Raw genomic sequence first — 17307 nt, 5'->3', positions numbered from 1 at the left:
TACCGGCGTATACCACGCACTTTTTTGCCCTGAAAAACAGGGCAAAATCGAGGGTGCGCGATATACGCCGATACCTGCGCTTTGTTCAAACCACTGCGCCGACATATACCGAGCGCAGTACACTCGGGTATAGTCAGGCAGGCTCGGCTCCTCCCGCAGTCACGTCGTGTGCGTCCTGTACGTCGTTTACGCGAGAGGAGCCAAGCCCGCCCGACTATACACGAGTGCACTCCGCTCGGTATATGTCGGCGCAGTGGTTCGAACAGAGCGCGGGAAGCGGGGATCGAGTGGGGATGGCCGCAGTAGGACGCCGGACCGGACGAGGTCGCTGATGGACGCGCTGGACGACGGGCAGGACGCGATGGGCAAGACACCGACGAGGGGCATACAAACTAAGTATTTTTTTTTTTTGCAGGAATCTTCCTTCAAATTCGGGGGTGCGCGCTATACGCTGGGGCGCGTTATAGCCCGATAAATACGGTATATTGGCGGGTTTGGTTGCCGCGTGTTCGGCCTACGCACCCAGAGACGATCCCGTCCCCCAGCTGAGCTTTTGTCAGCCTGGGAGGGTTTACCCGTGGGCCCTGACTGATGAAAAATACTGCTTCTGAGCGGGGAATGAAGGACCCGGCACACGGCGTGGTTCCTTCCCCCCAGCGAGGGAGGAGAGTGCTCTTACCCCCAGTGACATTCTTGATAATGTCATTCTCGGAGGTACCAAAACCTCCTACCCGAGGGGTAAATCAGCCAGGGCTTTTTGGATGCTTGGTCAGCAGACCAGCATTTCCACCAAATCAGGCGGCGCAAAACTACCGCCTAAACAGAGGCTCTGGATATCAAGGATGCTGCATCCCATGTAGCATCACAGACATATACAAGGCCCTGGACCAACTGGTCGGCCAGTCTAACAAATCAGGGGGGGAACTGGTGCTCCTCCACAGTCTGGTGCAAAACCTTGCCCATTCAGCGGGTGTCACCAGCGAGACACCAAGATTGCGGCCACAACAGGCCCCAATGCAGACCACAGCATGGAGCGGGTCAGCGCCTTGGACCTCCTATCAGAATGGTCCTTGAAGACAGGGGTCCCTATTATAGGGAGAGTGGTCACCCATTTTTAACCTGGCACCGGAGGCCACTACCTGAGGAGAAGCGTATATATATATTTTTTTAAAAACTCTCCTCAAAGGGGTACCAAACCGCCAGGCGCTGAGGAACTACACAGACTTCTACGGATTTCCCATTCCTTATGAAGGAACTTGTCAAAAGAAAAGGATATATAAGGAAAACCTTTACAAAGCGGTCTGGATTGTCTGCACAAAAAAGACCGAGCCCTCAGAGGATACCTCCGCTGCACAATACAACATAAGCAAGTTTCTTGCAGCAGCGCACTGACAAGTGCCCTGTCACTGACCCCAGTGAGGAGTTTTTCTCACAAAAAGGGTCCTGGTCCACTTACACAGACCACACAGAACCAGGGACGTGACAGCCAGGTCCCGGTCTGAGGCAGAGCAGTCCCCAGGGGATGGTGGGGGGAGGGGGCACATTTCAACCCCCCCGAACACACACACGCTGCTCTAACAAAGTGTCCATTAACTACAGGAACCCCAGCTGCCACCTTTGGCATGCCTTGGGGAGGAAGACCAGACACTGACCGGGGGCTACCCAGGGGACTCACCAATCACCAGAGGAGACCGTTTAGCACAGCTGCCTTCACTCAGAACACAGCGTGTGTGTGTGGGGAGAAATGCTGTGAGGTAAAGCAAAAAACATGGAGATGATCCGTGATGTGCGCTGTATAAGCCCAGCACTAGAGGCCAAAACCCCCTCCAAAATGGCCGCCGGACGCCTCAGGTGGAGCAGGGAACGGCCACAGGTAAATGGCCGACCGCAATAGCAAACTGAGCCATAGCGCGGCCACAACAAAATGGCCACCAATGGAGATTTACAATGGTAGCAACAAGCTACAAAAACATGGCACCGGCACTGCAAAAAATGGCGACAAAACGCTGCGACAAGGATGAGAAGGCCTCAGGAATGCCCAACCGTACCGACCAGTCGAAGCGGGAAGGACTGTACTTACCCGTCCATGCAAGGACCCACTGACGCATTCCTGAAAGACCTACACCGCGTAGGAGTAGCTGTCGGCCCGGTCCACTGTGAGTGAGACAACACCACAGCCCAGTCATATGTGGACCCTGGAGCCAAAGCTCACCGGCCACCCCAGGAGCCATGGGGTTTGTTGTGGCAGACCCAGCCTCTTTGTAAAGGTGTGCTCACGCTCGCTGGCCGGACTGAGAAGACTACAAGGATCTATAATATCCAGCCTGTCTCTCAGCCGACAGTTGATAGAAGATTCTTCAGAAGAAAAGAAAAGAAAAATTTCCTCTGGGCGCTGGGCCCAAAGGGGAGCCATACGTCCTTCTCCTTTGCTAGGCAGAAAGAAACTGAGGCTGCATACTGCAGAGAGGAGTGTTATGTCCGGAGGGACCGCCCCCCTGGGCGGGGCTGTTCAACTCTGTTAAAGTAACATGTATTTAATTATCTAATATGTTTCTGCCTAGTCCTCTCCTGTGAACAGGAACATAACCCACTTGTCAAGATTTAAGGAGCTGTGTCCGTCCATGGACGATAAGAGAAAAGGTGTTTTTTTTATATGTGCCAATGACGTTATTGTATTAATCTACATTGTAAACATGACAACTTCCTGTCATTAACAGCTGTCTAACATTTGACGATATAGATTTTTTATTTTCTTCCATACACATTTCAAAGAAACAATGGCCAATAAAAATAAAATAAGAACCCTTAAAAAGCAATGACATGTACAGTTCCTGAATACCTGAGTCGTCTCTTTGCCAGGCTCTTAGAACATATCCTTTCCATACTGCTCTGAAGGTTAAGTAGAGCAGTGATCGACTGTTTTAAACATTCTTTGTCTTCCTCATCCTCACTTTTTTCTTCCAATTGCTGTAATGAAGAACAGAAACGGTTTTAAAAATAAAATTATTAAAGCCACCAGCTTCAAGAAATATTGAAGTCCACAAACATGCTTTTGGCATAGCCAATCAAGATAACACTTGGTATCATGGAACACTGAAATTTAATTTTTCAAAGCAACAGTACAGTAAAACCTTGGTTTGAGAGTAACTTGGTTTGAAAGAGTTTTGCAAGACAAGCAAAAACTTTTAATACATTTTGACTTGATAAACGAGTGATGTCTTAAAAAATGTCTGAAGTAGCGTAAAGTAACAACTGAGTATAAAAGAGAAGAGAGGGGCCTCTAAGTGTACAGTTACATTTAATGAAAGTACAACATTTAGCAATTCACATGGTTGATGATTAAAAGAGGCATATCTAAATATGCAGGCATCTGGGGTAAAGTTGTCCACATAGACCATCCTCCACACCGCCATTGACGTTATCCCTTCCACACTGCGCTCCGCGAGTGCTTCAGGCTTCGCTTTCAGATTGCTCTACTTTAGGGTAATCTTCCCGGTTATGATTGCAGACTGACAGCGGTGAGAGATGGCAGTGCGGAGGATGGCTTATGTGGACAGCTTTAACCCAGATGCCTGCATACTTAGATGTGCCTCTTTTAATCATCAACCATGTGAGTTGCTAAAATGTTATACCTTCATTAAATGTAACCATATTTCTATACTTAGAGGTGCCTTTCTTCTCTTTTATGCTCTGTAGCTCCTGCTGGATTTTGCTTCTAATCCCCTAGTGGAAGCTGCGATTTGTGAATAAACATTTTCACATTGCTATAATCTTTTTATATGGACTATAAACCGATGGACTTACGAATAAATGGTTGTGGAATGAATCATTTGAGTTTCTATTATTTCTTATGGGGAAATTTGCTTTGATATACAAGTGCTTTGGATTACAAGCATGTTTCTGTAACAAACTATGCTCGCAATCCAAGGTTTTACTGTATATTGAAATGTATGCAGCATCCGAATAAAGCATATTGAGGTGTCACAATCACTGTGGTAATAAACGAGACGAACTAAACAAATACCTAAAGGAATTTTTTTTTTTTTTGTCATACTTACCTGTAAAATCCTTTTCTTGGAGTAAATCTCGGGGCACAGAGCAACCATAATAATGCCTATATGGGTTATAGGCCACCTACTGATGAATGGACACTGTCATATAGTCAAACAGGAAGTCCACCCCTATATAACCCTTCCTACACATAGCAAATCAATGAATATCCCAAAAAATGGATGGGAGGGACCTCTGTGTCCCGTGATGTACTCCCCGAAAATAATTTTACAGGCAAGTATGATGAAAAAAATCCTATTTTCTTTATCGTACATCACGGGACACAGAGCAACCATAATAATGACCATATGAAATGTCCTAAAGCAATGGACTTGAGGAGAGGGAGACAATCACAAAAACTGCCACCTGAGAAGGACTCCTTCTGCGGCCCAAGACATACTGTGGCCAAAGCAGTATCCTTCGTGGGTTTGATAGCCATCTGGTAAAATTCTGTGAATGTATGAACAAAAGACCATGTAAATCCTGAGCCACTGACAACTGATGGTGGATGGCCCAAGATGCCCCCACACACCTGGTAGAGAGAACTTTTTACCAAAAAAAAGCTATAGGCTCAAATAATTAACTGGCAAATCCAAATGAAAATAGTTAACTTGGATGCCTCCCGCCCATCCTGGGCTCTACTGGTAGCACAAACCAGGATTCCTGACCTGTACAAATAAAGTAATTCTGACCGCCAGAACTACTTCCAGAATATGCAGTGATCAAACTCCTGTCAACTGAGGATCAGAAAAGAAGGCAAGACATTGTCTTGATTCAAGTGAAAACTAGACACCATTCTTGGCAAAAAATGAATGAGGACGCAACAGCACCTTAACATGATGCAAGACCAAAAACGGGTCCTTGCATAAAAGAGCCACCAACTCGGACACTCCACATAGTGAAGTGATAGCAACCAAAGAAGCCACCTTCTGAGATTGTTAGTGCCCTATCTCCCAAATGGTTCAAAAAGTGGCCTCTGCAAGGACAGTCAAGATCAAATTCAAGTCCCAAGGACACAAGAATGTCCTGACAGGCAAGACTGTACGTTACACGCTGTATAAATCAAGGAGTGAGAAACAACAACCCCTGGAAAAAAAATTATAGGGACGTAACGGTACTTAAGGCCAATCTCATTTCCCCTGCCGATTGGAGAAAGAAAAAGAAAATCTCCCACTCACATATCTGCGTGTGTCATTTCCTGGTCTTCACCCCAGGCAAAAAAAAAAATATTTCCAAGTCCTGTAATTGAAGTTCCCCAAAGCTGGCTTCCAGGGGCTCAACAGTGCAGAGTTACAGGACTCAAAACCAATAGGTCCCGCTGGACTGGGAGTGCCCCAGGAGCAACCACTGCAAGACTCGCTCAGTGTACCAAGCCCTCCTGGGTTAATTCGGCTAACATCAGTGTTACGGCTAACATTATCAGTGTTACCACCTTCCGGATTCTTCGCAAAAGATGTGGCAGAAGTCGAAACAGAGGGAAAGCATCAAATAAGGGAGAAATGGTCCCTAAGGCGTTACCCAGTGCATCTATCCCCATTGCCAGTGGGACACTCGTCCCGGACACAACCTGCCCCAACTTGTTGGAGAACTTGGAATCTAGTAGATTCACCGGCAGAGTTCCCCCGCCACTATTCTATACCTGGAAGAGACAGCACTTGTGCTGTCCCAGACAGAATGTGGTTCACCTTCCTGAGCCGCAAGACTCTTTGTGCCGCACTGGGGGTTGATATATATGTCCCTACAAAGGCTTTTCTGGATAAAACCTACAACTGGTTTGTACCATAATCCAGAGCAAGACGTACTGGCTAAAAGCTCCAAGTACTTATGGGCAGTATACTCTCCTGTGGAGACCAAGTCCACTGAACTGTAACCACCCTCAAACCAAACAGAGAAACTGTCATCCGTGGTTATTATATTCCAATACCTGAAAGGAAGAATTCAACCCATCAACCACCAATCTTTAGCTGTGCAACACCCCGGGAACAGAGCCCTTGGACAATCCAATGCCTGGATCGTCAAGTTCCAAACACAGAAAATTATCCTCTACCAAGACCTGGAGTAGGACTGTACATAAGGAATGTGGTTGGACCAAGATACAGCTTCCTACTGCAAAATGTATTGAATAAAAATCTGGACCAACTGCTTCCTGAAAAAAGGTTGAGGTATACTGCGTCTTTAGCAAGTCCAGCACCGGAGCAAGGAGCTTTGTGAACCACAGACGCTGTGGCCAGCACAAAGAATGGTCACAAAAAATAAAAGAGATGACTTTCCGCTGCAACTACAGAAATCTGATGAGGCTGGAAACAACCAGGCACATGAAGCTGTGCGTTTCCCGATTATTATGGGCCCCCGCAATCTACCTCTTGCAGAGAGGTCATCACTGAACAGACAGAGCCTATCTGAACCAGAAGGATGCCCAGCGGATTGAGATCTTAAGATAGACTTCATGTCCCTATTCAGTTTTGAAGCTGCTACCATTTAATTGTTTTACAATAATGAGCCCATAACTTTTGCTCCAAGACCCAACGTAAGGCCTAGGCAGACCCGATTAAGGAAGGAGCGAACCACCTCAGAGACTGGTCTAAAATCTTATGGTCTGAGATACTCTTAAACACAGCAACCTCAGATGCCTCCCTCACTTAGGAGGGAAACTTGGGCAGTCTCCCATTCAAGTACTAACCAGGCGCCACAGTGGCTCAGATCACCCCGATACCATTGGTCCAACAGGAGACGTGAACCTTGCCAGACCACTGAACCTAAGGGTGGTGTAACAGATACATAATAAAGTGACTGTATTAGACAAACTAATATGCAGTTCCACAAGGATGCAGGCCGAGACAATGCTGGTCTACTGCTATACAACCCTGTAGGTATGCAGGTACCCAGGTATGCAAGTATTCTTGCCATTTATGTTTGCAGCTCAAGGCAATAAGCACATCTGGGTTAAAGCTGTCCACATCTTGACCATCCTCCGCACCGCCATTGACGTCATCCCTTCCATGCATGGAAGCATGTAGGTATGTGCTTAAGCAAATATGCATTTAAGCAAAACACGAAAGCGCGTGTCCATACAAACACGCACTTATGCAATACGTGCCCATGGAGACATGCATTTACGGAACAAGCAAGCATGCGTTTTTTAAAACGCGTTTATGTAACATATTACGCAACTATGCAAATATGTGTCTATGCGCCATGTGTTTATGCAAACATGCATCCACGCAAACACATATCTATGCAACATGCATACACACTTATGCCCACACGTCTATACAAATAAATGCTTATAAAAACCTGCGTCTATGCAAAATGCGTCCACCCAAAACGCACAGCAAGCCTTGCAAGCCTTGGGGGGCTGCATGCTGGGCGGCACCTGTTTGTCGAGAATGGGGGTCACGGGGCGGGGCCCTCTGCAAACATGTGCCTATGGAGGCTTGTGTTCTATGCAAGTAAGCAAGCATGTATACTATGCTGCACCTGCTCAACAGCACCTGGGCCCATATTAGTTATAGTCAGGATTAGCCAAGCACATAGGCATCCAGTGCAGCCTCTATGCTGCTTCAACAGCCAAAGGCCTCTTCCACACCTGCGCGACCCATCCTGCGACTTGGGACTTCAAAGTCGCCTGACAAGTCGCACCCCCTGATTACCAATGAGTACTCTTCACATCCGTGCGACTTCAAGTCGCAGCGACCTCAAAAGCAGCCCCTGCACCACTCCGGTCTGACCTTGGCGCGACCTCAAGATTACACAGGCACTGCTTCATGTCGCTGCAAAATCGCATCAAAGTTGCAGCCAAAATACATGACTTTCAAATCGCACAAGTGTGAAAAGGGAACCCAAAACTAAGCTTATGCAGACCCAATGCATGCTATTCTGGAGACAACGTCTTAAAGTGCACCGATGCCCATTAACTTCCAAATATGTGCTTATGCCACATGTATGCATGCATGATCTTTGCAAAACATGTGTTTATTCAAGCATGCAAGCTATACAGTTCTCCCATAGTAAGTACTCACACTTCACGAGTATCGATGGCCTGGTTAAGAGGCCCTGCTGAAGCGGTCAACTTCATGGCCACCCTTCCACTTCCTGCCTATATAAAAATAGGCCATACTGAGCAAGCCTGAGCCCTCTAGCGACTGGAAGAATCAGCAGCCCACACGACTAAGAAGTACACAGCATGATTAAACAGCACACTGCCCCCAGTGGCCACTGGGAAAAACAGACAGTCGGATCTCTCTTTTTTTTTTTTTTTTTTTAAAGAGAAACTGCAAACTTACTATTCCTACTGCAGGACTCTAAACATAACAGGTGTCCAATCTTCACCCATCACGGAGAGCTTTTTAATAAAAGACCCTCAGAGACTGGGTCCCCCTTAATGTGGGGTCCACTCCCCTGGACCTGTATCGCACCCTGTAGGAAAGCAACTTAAATCAGAAAAAAACACTGCACAGGGCTCCAAAAAACCTTGAAGAATCTTCTCTCCTTCTAATCAGACTTGGGTACCATCTATTTTGGCTGATAGCTTTTTTAAATGGATCAAAATGAAGTCCATGATTCTAAATAGAACAGTCCAGACCTCCAAGTATGCTCCAAGAGCACATGTATCACATCAGTGACCCATCCACCTTACAGACACTGGTGAAAAAACAGAGGTAGGAGGGGTTATATAGGGGTGGACTTCCTGTTTGACTATCTGCCAGTGTCCATCCATCAGTAGGTGGCGTATAACCCATATAGTCACTATTATGGTTGCTATGTGTCTCGTGATATACGATAAAGAAGGATCATCTAAACTAAGCAGCTTAGATATACAGTATAGGACCTGGAAAACAAATATCTGAAGGAAAATATCTAAATGAAGAAGTCCAGATTATCAAAAAGACCTCCCAGCTCAGGCAGCTTACTGATTACTAAATTATCCTCTTTGTGCCAGTGCTGATCCTAGATACTTTGAGCGGAGGACTTAAAATTAGCTTGGTAACCTGCACACTGGGGAAAAAAGCACCGTTACTGGGGAGAATCAGGAAGTGAGAAATTCAGACAAAGATTTTTTTTTTTAGAAGGGAAATCGAAGGAAAAGGTAAGTGAACCAACAATGCACTAGCTTAAAGGAACCTATTTAGAAAATAAAAAACAAATCTTTACAACCCCTTTAAACTAATGAGTTAAATTAAAGTGGTTGTAAAGTCAGAAGGTTTTTTATGTTCATGCATTCTATACATGAAGATAAAAAGCCTTCCATGTGCTGCAGCCCCCTAATACTTACCTGAACCCCATCTCGATCCAGCGATGTGCACGAGTGCCTCGGCCAACCAGGGCTTTCCATCCTGATTGGCTGAGACACAGAAGCGGCCCGAACCGTGGCTCCGTGCCTGAATGGACACACACAGCTACGCCTCGGGTGTGCCCCATAGCAAGCTGCTTGACAAGAGTGAGGGGGCTAGGAGCGCAGAGAAGAGAAAGATCTGGGCTGCTCTGTGTAAAACCACTGCACAGAGAAGATATTTATAACATGGTTGTTATTTTTAATGAGAAAAAAAATGAGACTTCAGTTTCACTTTAACTATAACATTTTTTATAAAATTATTTACTGATTTAAAAAAAACTCCTCCCTAAAACTCCATCTTACCTTAATGAATTCAAAGTAGTGCAGGCAGTAGTAAACAGGAGCTAGAAGTAGCCGAGGCAAAACATATTGCACAGCTTCTTTAAAACCTTCACCTATAGACTGTAAATAATGTAGAGAAAAATAATTAGACATTAAAAACACTTCATAACACATAAAACTGAACTATTAAAGTGTTACAAATCCCAGTAATGGTTTGTTTTTATAAGGACCCCTTCCCCCTTGCTAAAAGGCTGAACTAAATAGAAAACAAAAACCTGTGTGGGGGAAAGTTAAAGCGTTTGTTACCCCAACACATATTCTTGATATGTGCCTGCTGTACCATGTATTTGTATGAGAAAGTATCCTGTTCTCTTTGTATTGCTTCCTTTATGTGAAATCCCTGGTGTTCCTGCTAGTCCCCTTTCTTTCCTATTGAAAATGGACCACACTAAGCAGGAAATCACATCATGGTCAGTTCTGTAGCTGGGCTGGGAACTTAGGCTGCTCTCCTCCAATAATTAGACATGTCCTTACATCCCCCCACTGCAAAAAAACATTTACTGGGAAGCTCAGTGTGCTGCTGTTTCTCCTCTCCCCAGCTCTTATGCAGCTGAGAACAGAGGAATTGTGATTACTTATAAAAAAGGGGGAAAAAAAAGAAGATATTTATGTTTTTTTATATCTACACAGAATGGCTTGCCTTTCATTTCTATTTTAAATGGAATGGGTTGTTTTACAAGGTGATTGTTTACAATCACTTTAAAATAATAAATTTACCCCCTCCCCCCAAGTTTCTGTGCTGCAGGGAGTGATGTCGTCATTCTTTTAACAAGATCTTGATGAATGTGAAGTAGCCCAAATTTCCCAAGACAATGCTCCTGCACAGTCCAGAGCGTGGGCTACTCTGCATTCCCCAGCATCTTGCTTAATGATGGTGACATCAACTTCACCTAGGCAGAAGCTAGTGATAAGTATAATGATTAATATTTTCCCCCACAGGTTTTTTATTTTTTTTCTTCTAAAGGCCCTGTAACGGTCACCACCGTTTACGACCTTCCATCAACCCACGACCGCTTATCCGACATACCAGCAGACACAATCCATATCAATTCCCCAGAAAATTAGACTGACAGCTCAATTCTCTGCTTCAAAATGTATGAACATTTTTAATGGTTAGCTCTCAAGTTTATATACAGTTTACAAGGCATGTTTAAGTGATCACAGGAACAATCAAACTCTCCACCCACACATAACACACTGGGGGGGCTTCAATACACCTTCAGATTGGCTAATTACTAAACATTCCAGACATTTTGCGCCGGTCTATAATTAACATGACATAATCACTACACCTGAGAAGTCACATTCCTTTATTAATAGAATTCAAACAAAACACCATCACACAATGATTTCCCCTCAATCCACATCTTTAGACAGACGGTCTGTCTCCGACAGAGAGGTATTCACACCTGATCATCAATAGGCTTTAAACAGTGTTATCACACAATGAAAGGCCTTTCAGGAGCCAGTCTCATTTAACAACTCAATAGCCTGGGCTAAGCATTGAAAGAGTCATTCTATTGACCGGTAGGGTCAGAATAAACCAACACTTTGCAATATCTCAAGATCCTGCAATATGAGCCATCAGTAATGTCCCCTGTCATGTCATTTCTAATTAATATTTCTCAGTCACCCTATGCCCAAAAGGGACACAGGGTGACCCTAGACACAAGAGTTATTAGTGACGCTGGCACAGGAGTACCCCTCATCCTTCCAAAGTCTCTGTTTGTCACGGGTCATTCCATTACAGGCCCATACACACAATCGGACTTTTCGACAACAATGGTCCGACGGATATGTTTCGGACAATCTGACCGTCTGTATGCTCCATGGGCACTTGCTGACGACTGGAACATCTATCTGGTAAAACTTAACGATACATAAAGCAAACAGAAATCCAGGTGGCAGCCTTGCAAATTTGAGATACTATAAAGCACTTACCAATCTGGTGGTGTGCAGCTTGATTGAGAAAGGGGGAACTTTGCACTGAGGTGATGAGCTGTCACATTCACCTGGAGATTGTGGATCCACCAGTACCACTACCAGTAATTTTTACAAAGTCTACTGACTAGAATGGTACCAGAAGATTGGAGAAAAGCCAATGAAGCTCCAATATTTAAAAAAGGGCCAAGATACAGTTGTGCTCATAAGTTTACATACAATAGAATTTATGATTTCTTCATCTTTCATCAATTGCTGCACTGACGTTTCGGGATTCTGAGTCATGGGGAAAGCAAAAGAATTGTCAAAGGATCTGCGGGAAAAGGTAGTTGAACTGTATAAAACAGGAAAGGGATATAAAACGATATCCAAGGAATTAAGAATGCCAATCAGCAGTGTTCAAACTCTAATCAAGAAGTGGAAAATGAGGGGTTCCGTTGAAACCAAACAACGGTCAGGTAGACCAACTTAAGTTTCAGCCACAACTGCCAGGAAAATTGTTCTGGACTTCAGGTGAAATACAGGACTCTGAAAACACGTGGTGTGGGCATTTCAAGATGCAAAATAAGGAGGCATTTGAAAGAAAGATGGGCTGCATGGTCGAGTCGCCAGAAGAAAGCCATTACTACGCAAATGCCACAAAGTATCCCCTGCCTACAATACACCAAACAGCATAGAGACAAGCCTTAAACCTTCTGGCACAAAGTCATTTGGAGTGATGAGACCAACATTTAGCTTTTTGGCCACAACCATAAACACTACATTCGGAAAGGAGTCAACAAGGCCTATGATGAAAAGTACGGAGGTGAATCGCTGATGTTTTGGGGATTTGTGAGCTACAAAGTCACAGGAAATTTGGTAAAAATTGTTGTCAAGCTAAATGCAGTATGTTATCAAAAAATACTGGAGAAAAATTGTCATTCATCAGCCAGGAAGCTGCGCACGGAACGTACTTCCAACATTCCGACATTCCAACATGACAATGATCCAAAACACAAGGCCACGTTGACCTATCATTGGCTACAGCAGAATAAAATGAAGGTTATGGAGTGGCCATCTCAGTCTCCTGACCTCAATATCTTGAGCCACTCTGAGAAGATCTCAGACACGCAGTTCATGCAAGACAGCCTAAGAATTTACAGGAACTGGAGGCTTTTTGCCAAGAGCAATGGGCAGCTTTACCATCCAAAGATAAAGAGCCTCATCTACAAATACCACAAAAGGTTTTAAGCTGTCATTGATGTTAAAGGGGGCAATATACAGTATTAAGAACTGGGGTATGTAAACTTTTGATCAGGGTCATTTGGGTAGTTTCTGTTGCCATTATGATTTAAAAAGAGTAAACACAGTTGATTGATAATAAATGGCTTCAGCCAAACACTAACCATGAGTGAAAGGAAAGTTTTTGTTTTATCATTCATATTTTATGAAAAATGGCCAAGAAATTATGAAGTCTGCCAGGCTATGTAAACTTATGAGCACAACTGTACATCCCTGGGAATTACAGAACAGTTAGCTTAACATCAATAGTATGCAAGCTTTTGGAGAGAACGATAAGAGACTATATACAAGATTTTAGTAATGAAAATGGTATCATTAGCAGTAATCAGCATGGATTCATGAAGAATCGTTCTTGCCAAACCAACCTATTAACCTTCTACGAGGAGGTGAGCTGCCATCTAGATAAAGGAAGGGCCGTAGATGTGATGTATCTGGATTGTTCCCCATAAATGTTCATTGTACCAACTAAGGTCTGTCGGCATGGACCATAGAGCATATGAATTGAAAACTGGCTACAGGGGCGAGTTCAGAGGGTAGTGATAAATGGGGAGTACTAGGAATGGTCCGGTGTGGAAAGCGGGGTCCCCCAGGGTCCTGTCCTGGGACCAATCCTATTTAATTTATTCATAAACGACCAGGAGAATAGGATAAACAGCACAATATCAGTATTTGCGGACAATACTAAGCTAAGCAGGGCAATAATGTATCCACAGGATGTGGAAATCTTGCAAGATCTGAATTAATGTGATGGGCAACTACATGACAAATGAGGGTTAATGTAGAAAAATGTAAAATAATGCATTTGGGTGGCAAAAATATGAATGCAATTTACTCTCTAGGGGGAGAACCTCTGGGGCAATCTAGGATGGAAAAGGACCTGGGGTCTAAGAAGACGACAGGCTCAGCAATGGCATGCAAAGCCAAGTTGCTGCAAGCAAAGCAAACAGAATATTGGCATGCATTAAAAAGGGGATTAACAACAGAGATAAAACTATATTTTTCCTCACTCTAAAAGACTCTGGTCCAGCTGCATCTGGACTATGCCATCCAGTTCTGGGCACCAGTCATCAGGAAGGATGTGCTGGAACTGGAGAGAGTCCAGAGAAGGGCAACAAAGCTAATAAAGGGACTGGAGGACCTTGGTTATAAGGAAATGATACAAGCACTGAACTTATTTTCTCTGGAGAAGAGACGCTTGAGAGGGGATATGATTTCAATGTACCAATACCGTGACCCCACAATAGGTATAAAACTTTTCCGCAAAAGGGAATTTAAAAAAAAAACACGCGGCCATTCACCAAAATTAGAAGAGAACTGGTTTAACCTTAAACTGCGTAGAGGGTTCTTTACTGTAAGAGCGGTAAGGATGTGGAATCCTCTTCCACAGGCAGTGGTTTCAGCGGGGAGCATCGATAATTGCTTTCTATGACCAGTTGTAGATTTTTTGTATTGTAAAAGAATTGTGAATTCTGATAGCAGCCGACTTGTGTCAGGAAGTTCAGGCATCAACTTGGAATCCGAGCAGATGGTTTGCGAATCCCAAAATATAGTTTAATTACAACATTTAGACTAGAATCTGACAATATGATGTCATAACCGATACAGCAGGCCTTTTAAATTGTTTGATTTATTTGTAATTGTGCAGTTTCTTTTACATGTCACCATCCTGAAATGTTGTTTTTTTAGATGACTGCCATGTTTTTCAAAATAACATTCCGTAGGTTGGACTTGATGGACTTGTGTACACTATGTGACAGGAAGTCAGGTAAATCTGTGGGTGTTGTCACAAACGGGACATACATTTCTGCCTTGTTTAGACAATACACCAATTGTTATTAGGCGTCGGCTGCAAAAGTAGCCAGAAAAGGTCTAAGGGCGTTGGAAAACTTCAGCTGTTCAGAATGAGGCAATTAAGGCCTCTATAAGTAATCCAGAGGATTACCACTGATTTGTTGCATCCTGAGGCTTTGTGAGTAAGGAGAGCAGTGTACTGAAAGTCTTCTGAGGAGGTGAAAAGGTGATTGATTTTTCTGTGTGATAAAAATCAAAAGAGTATTGTTTTTCTGCTGTATGACCAGCAGTGTCTGCCCAGCACTAGGCTGTGCCAGACTCCATAGATAGGTTCCTGTGTGGTGAAAATAGATGCCCAAAGTGGCCAGGGTTTATTTTAGGTTTGATTTTGTTTATGCTGTTTGGATGCTTGCACTTGTTTCCAGCAAGATGGAAGAATAAACCAAAATCTTTGTTTTCAACCGTCTTCGACTGCCTGTCTGTATAAATTCAGTGTGTAGTGAACCCATCCAAGGGGTCACACACCCCGCTACCGAGCTAACCCCTTACAACTCACAGAACAATGATTTTGAAGGGAGCAGATTTCTGTATCTTAGGCTAAATAAAGCTAATGCTTGTTAACCTGTGTCTGGTATTCTCACAGTTGGGAAAATCTCTGCTTCCAGATGACTCATCCTTGAGCCTATAAGTAACTATCTTGAACAGACACAACATTACTTCTGGAAGGGGAAGGTCACATTGTCACTTCCAGTGACCTAAAGCTTTTCAGTAGCCAATCCTTCAATGCCCTCTTTACATAATTTTAAAGTAACTGCGCTAAAAGTTATACATGAGTACCATTATTGACCTACTTATAAAAAAACTGGTTGTGTTGCTGTCTCGCTTAGACCCCTTTCACACTGGGTCGGGGAAGAGTCGGCGGTAAGCACCGCTATTTTTAGTGGCGCTTTACCGTCAATTTTGCTCCTAAAGCGCCCCTGCCCATTGAACTCAACCATTTAACCCTTTTTCGACCACTAGCAGGGGTTAAAAGCACCCCGCTAGTGGCCGAAAAGCACCGCAAAAACATCAGTACAATATGACAGACAAATTTGCAAAAGAAAATATTAAACAGGAGTAAAAGTTACAAAATAATTTTGAAGAGCTACAAGTTAAATTTATATCTTGTCCCCTAAACAGCTTGTATTACCTGTAAATAAAGAGCAGCACCAGGCTTTGAAAGTTGACCAAGGAAGTGATCATGAAAACCTGGTCGAAGAATATCCTGAGCATAAGACTCATATGGGTCAAAAGCCAATTCCTACAAGGAGACAAAGTAAGATAAATCATAGTAAAATGCACTATATACAACTGCGTAATCACACTGTTCATATTGCTTTTAACAAGTTTAATGCTATTCAAAATGATAAATATCATACTTAGTGAAAAAGCGTATTAAAATGTCAAATCTTTTTTTTTGTTTGGATAAAGCGGTAAAGGTTTACATCCCAAGTTAGATTTTTATTGAGTTCTGTATCCCAGTTATGGGGATTTACTTTTACCATTTGTCCTGGAGACTACTATTACTAGGAATGAAAGTGAGGGAAAATCCAAAACTCTGTTTTGCCACCAAAACAGAAATAGAGGGGCAATGTAATGTGGTTAATAGCTTAGTTGCATCTTTATAAAAAGGGATTTCCCCCACTTTAAAGATATATCTTTCACTTCCTGTAGTGTTTACAGTACATAAAAAAGGGGAATTTTCTCAAAGGCACACAGATGCCAAAAAAAAATTCTGTTGGTTTTAACCACTCTCTGATCTACCCAAGAGGGAAAAAAATAGTTGTGTTCAAGAGTTTACATACGTAAATATTCGGCATCAATGTTTAAAATATGAATCATCATGCCAGAAAACCTTTTTAAATCAAAATAACAGAAATCACCCAAATGGCCCTGACCAAAAGTTTAAATACCCTGGAATTCTTGGCCTTGGTACAGATATACAAGGTGAAACACACAGTTTAAATGCCAATTAAAGGTTAATTCCCCACATCTGTGGCTTTTTGAATTGCAATTGGCATCTGTGTACAAATTGTCAATGAGAGTGTTGGCTCTCATGTGGATGTACTGAGCAGGCTAATACTGAGCCATGGAGAGCAGGACAGAACTGAAAAAGCACCTGCGTAACAATGTAATGGAACTTTATAAAGATATAAAAAGATATCCAAAGCCTTAAATTTGCCAGTGAAAACTGATCAAACACTTATTAAAAAGTGGAAAATTAGGGCATCTCCTGATACCAAGCCAAGATCAGGAAGACCAAGAAAGATTGTAGCCACAACCACCAGAGGAATTTGTCAGGATACAAAGAAAAACCCACAGGTAACCTCAGGAGAAATACAGGCTACTCTGGAAAAGGACAGTGTGATTGTATTTAGAAGCACAATATGATAATACTTAAAAATTATCTGCATGGTTGAGTTGCCAGAAAGAAGCCTTTACTGCACCAATACCACAAAATAAGCATGGTGAGGCATGTCAAGTTGTTGTCAGGCATATTTTAACCAAGCGTTTTATTGGCATTGGCACAG

General features: G+C 43.3%; 1 protein-coding gene across 2 annotated transcripts in view; it reads right to left on the bottom strand.

Annotated features, from left to right (window-relative positions):
- Nucleotides 1–17307, bottom strand: part of SOS1 (SOS Ras/Rac guanine nucleotide exchange factor 1) — a 412587-nt gene that overhangs the window by 202017 nt on the left and 193263 nt on the right. For both annotated transcript variants that reach the window (XM_040350763.1, XM_040350764.1), the window contains 3 exons: nt 15927–16037; nt 9686–9784; nt 2840–2967 (listed from right to left, as the gene is read on the bottom strand). In XM_040350763.1, coding sequence (XP_040206697.1) covers nt 2840–2967; nt 9686–9784; nt 15927–16037 — 338 coding nt within the window. The remainder of the gene's footprint in view (nt 1–2839; nt 2968–9685; nt 9785–15926; nt 16038–17307) is intronic.

Source organism: Rana temporaria, chromosome 4 (genome assembly GCF_905171775.1).
Source record: "Rana temporaria chromosome 4, aRanTem1.1, whole genome shotgun sequence".
NCBI lineage: Eukaryota > Metazoa > Chordata > Amphibia > Anura > Ranidae > Rana > Rana temporaria.
The sequence above is the reverse complement of the archived record's forward strand: the minus strand, read 5'-3'. Positions and strand labels throughout refer to the sequence as shown.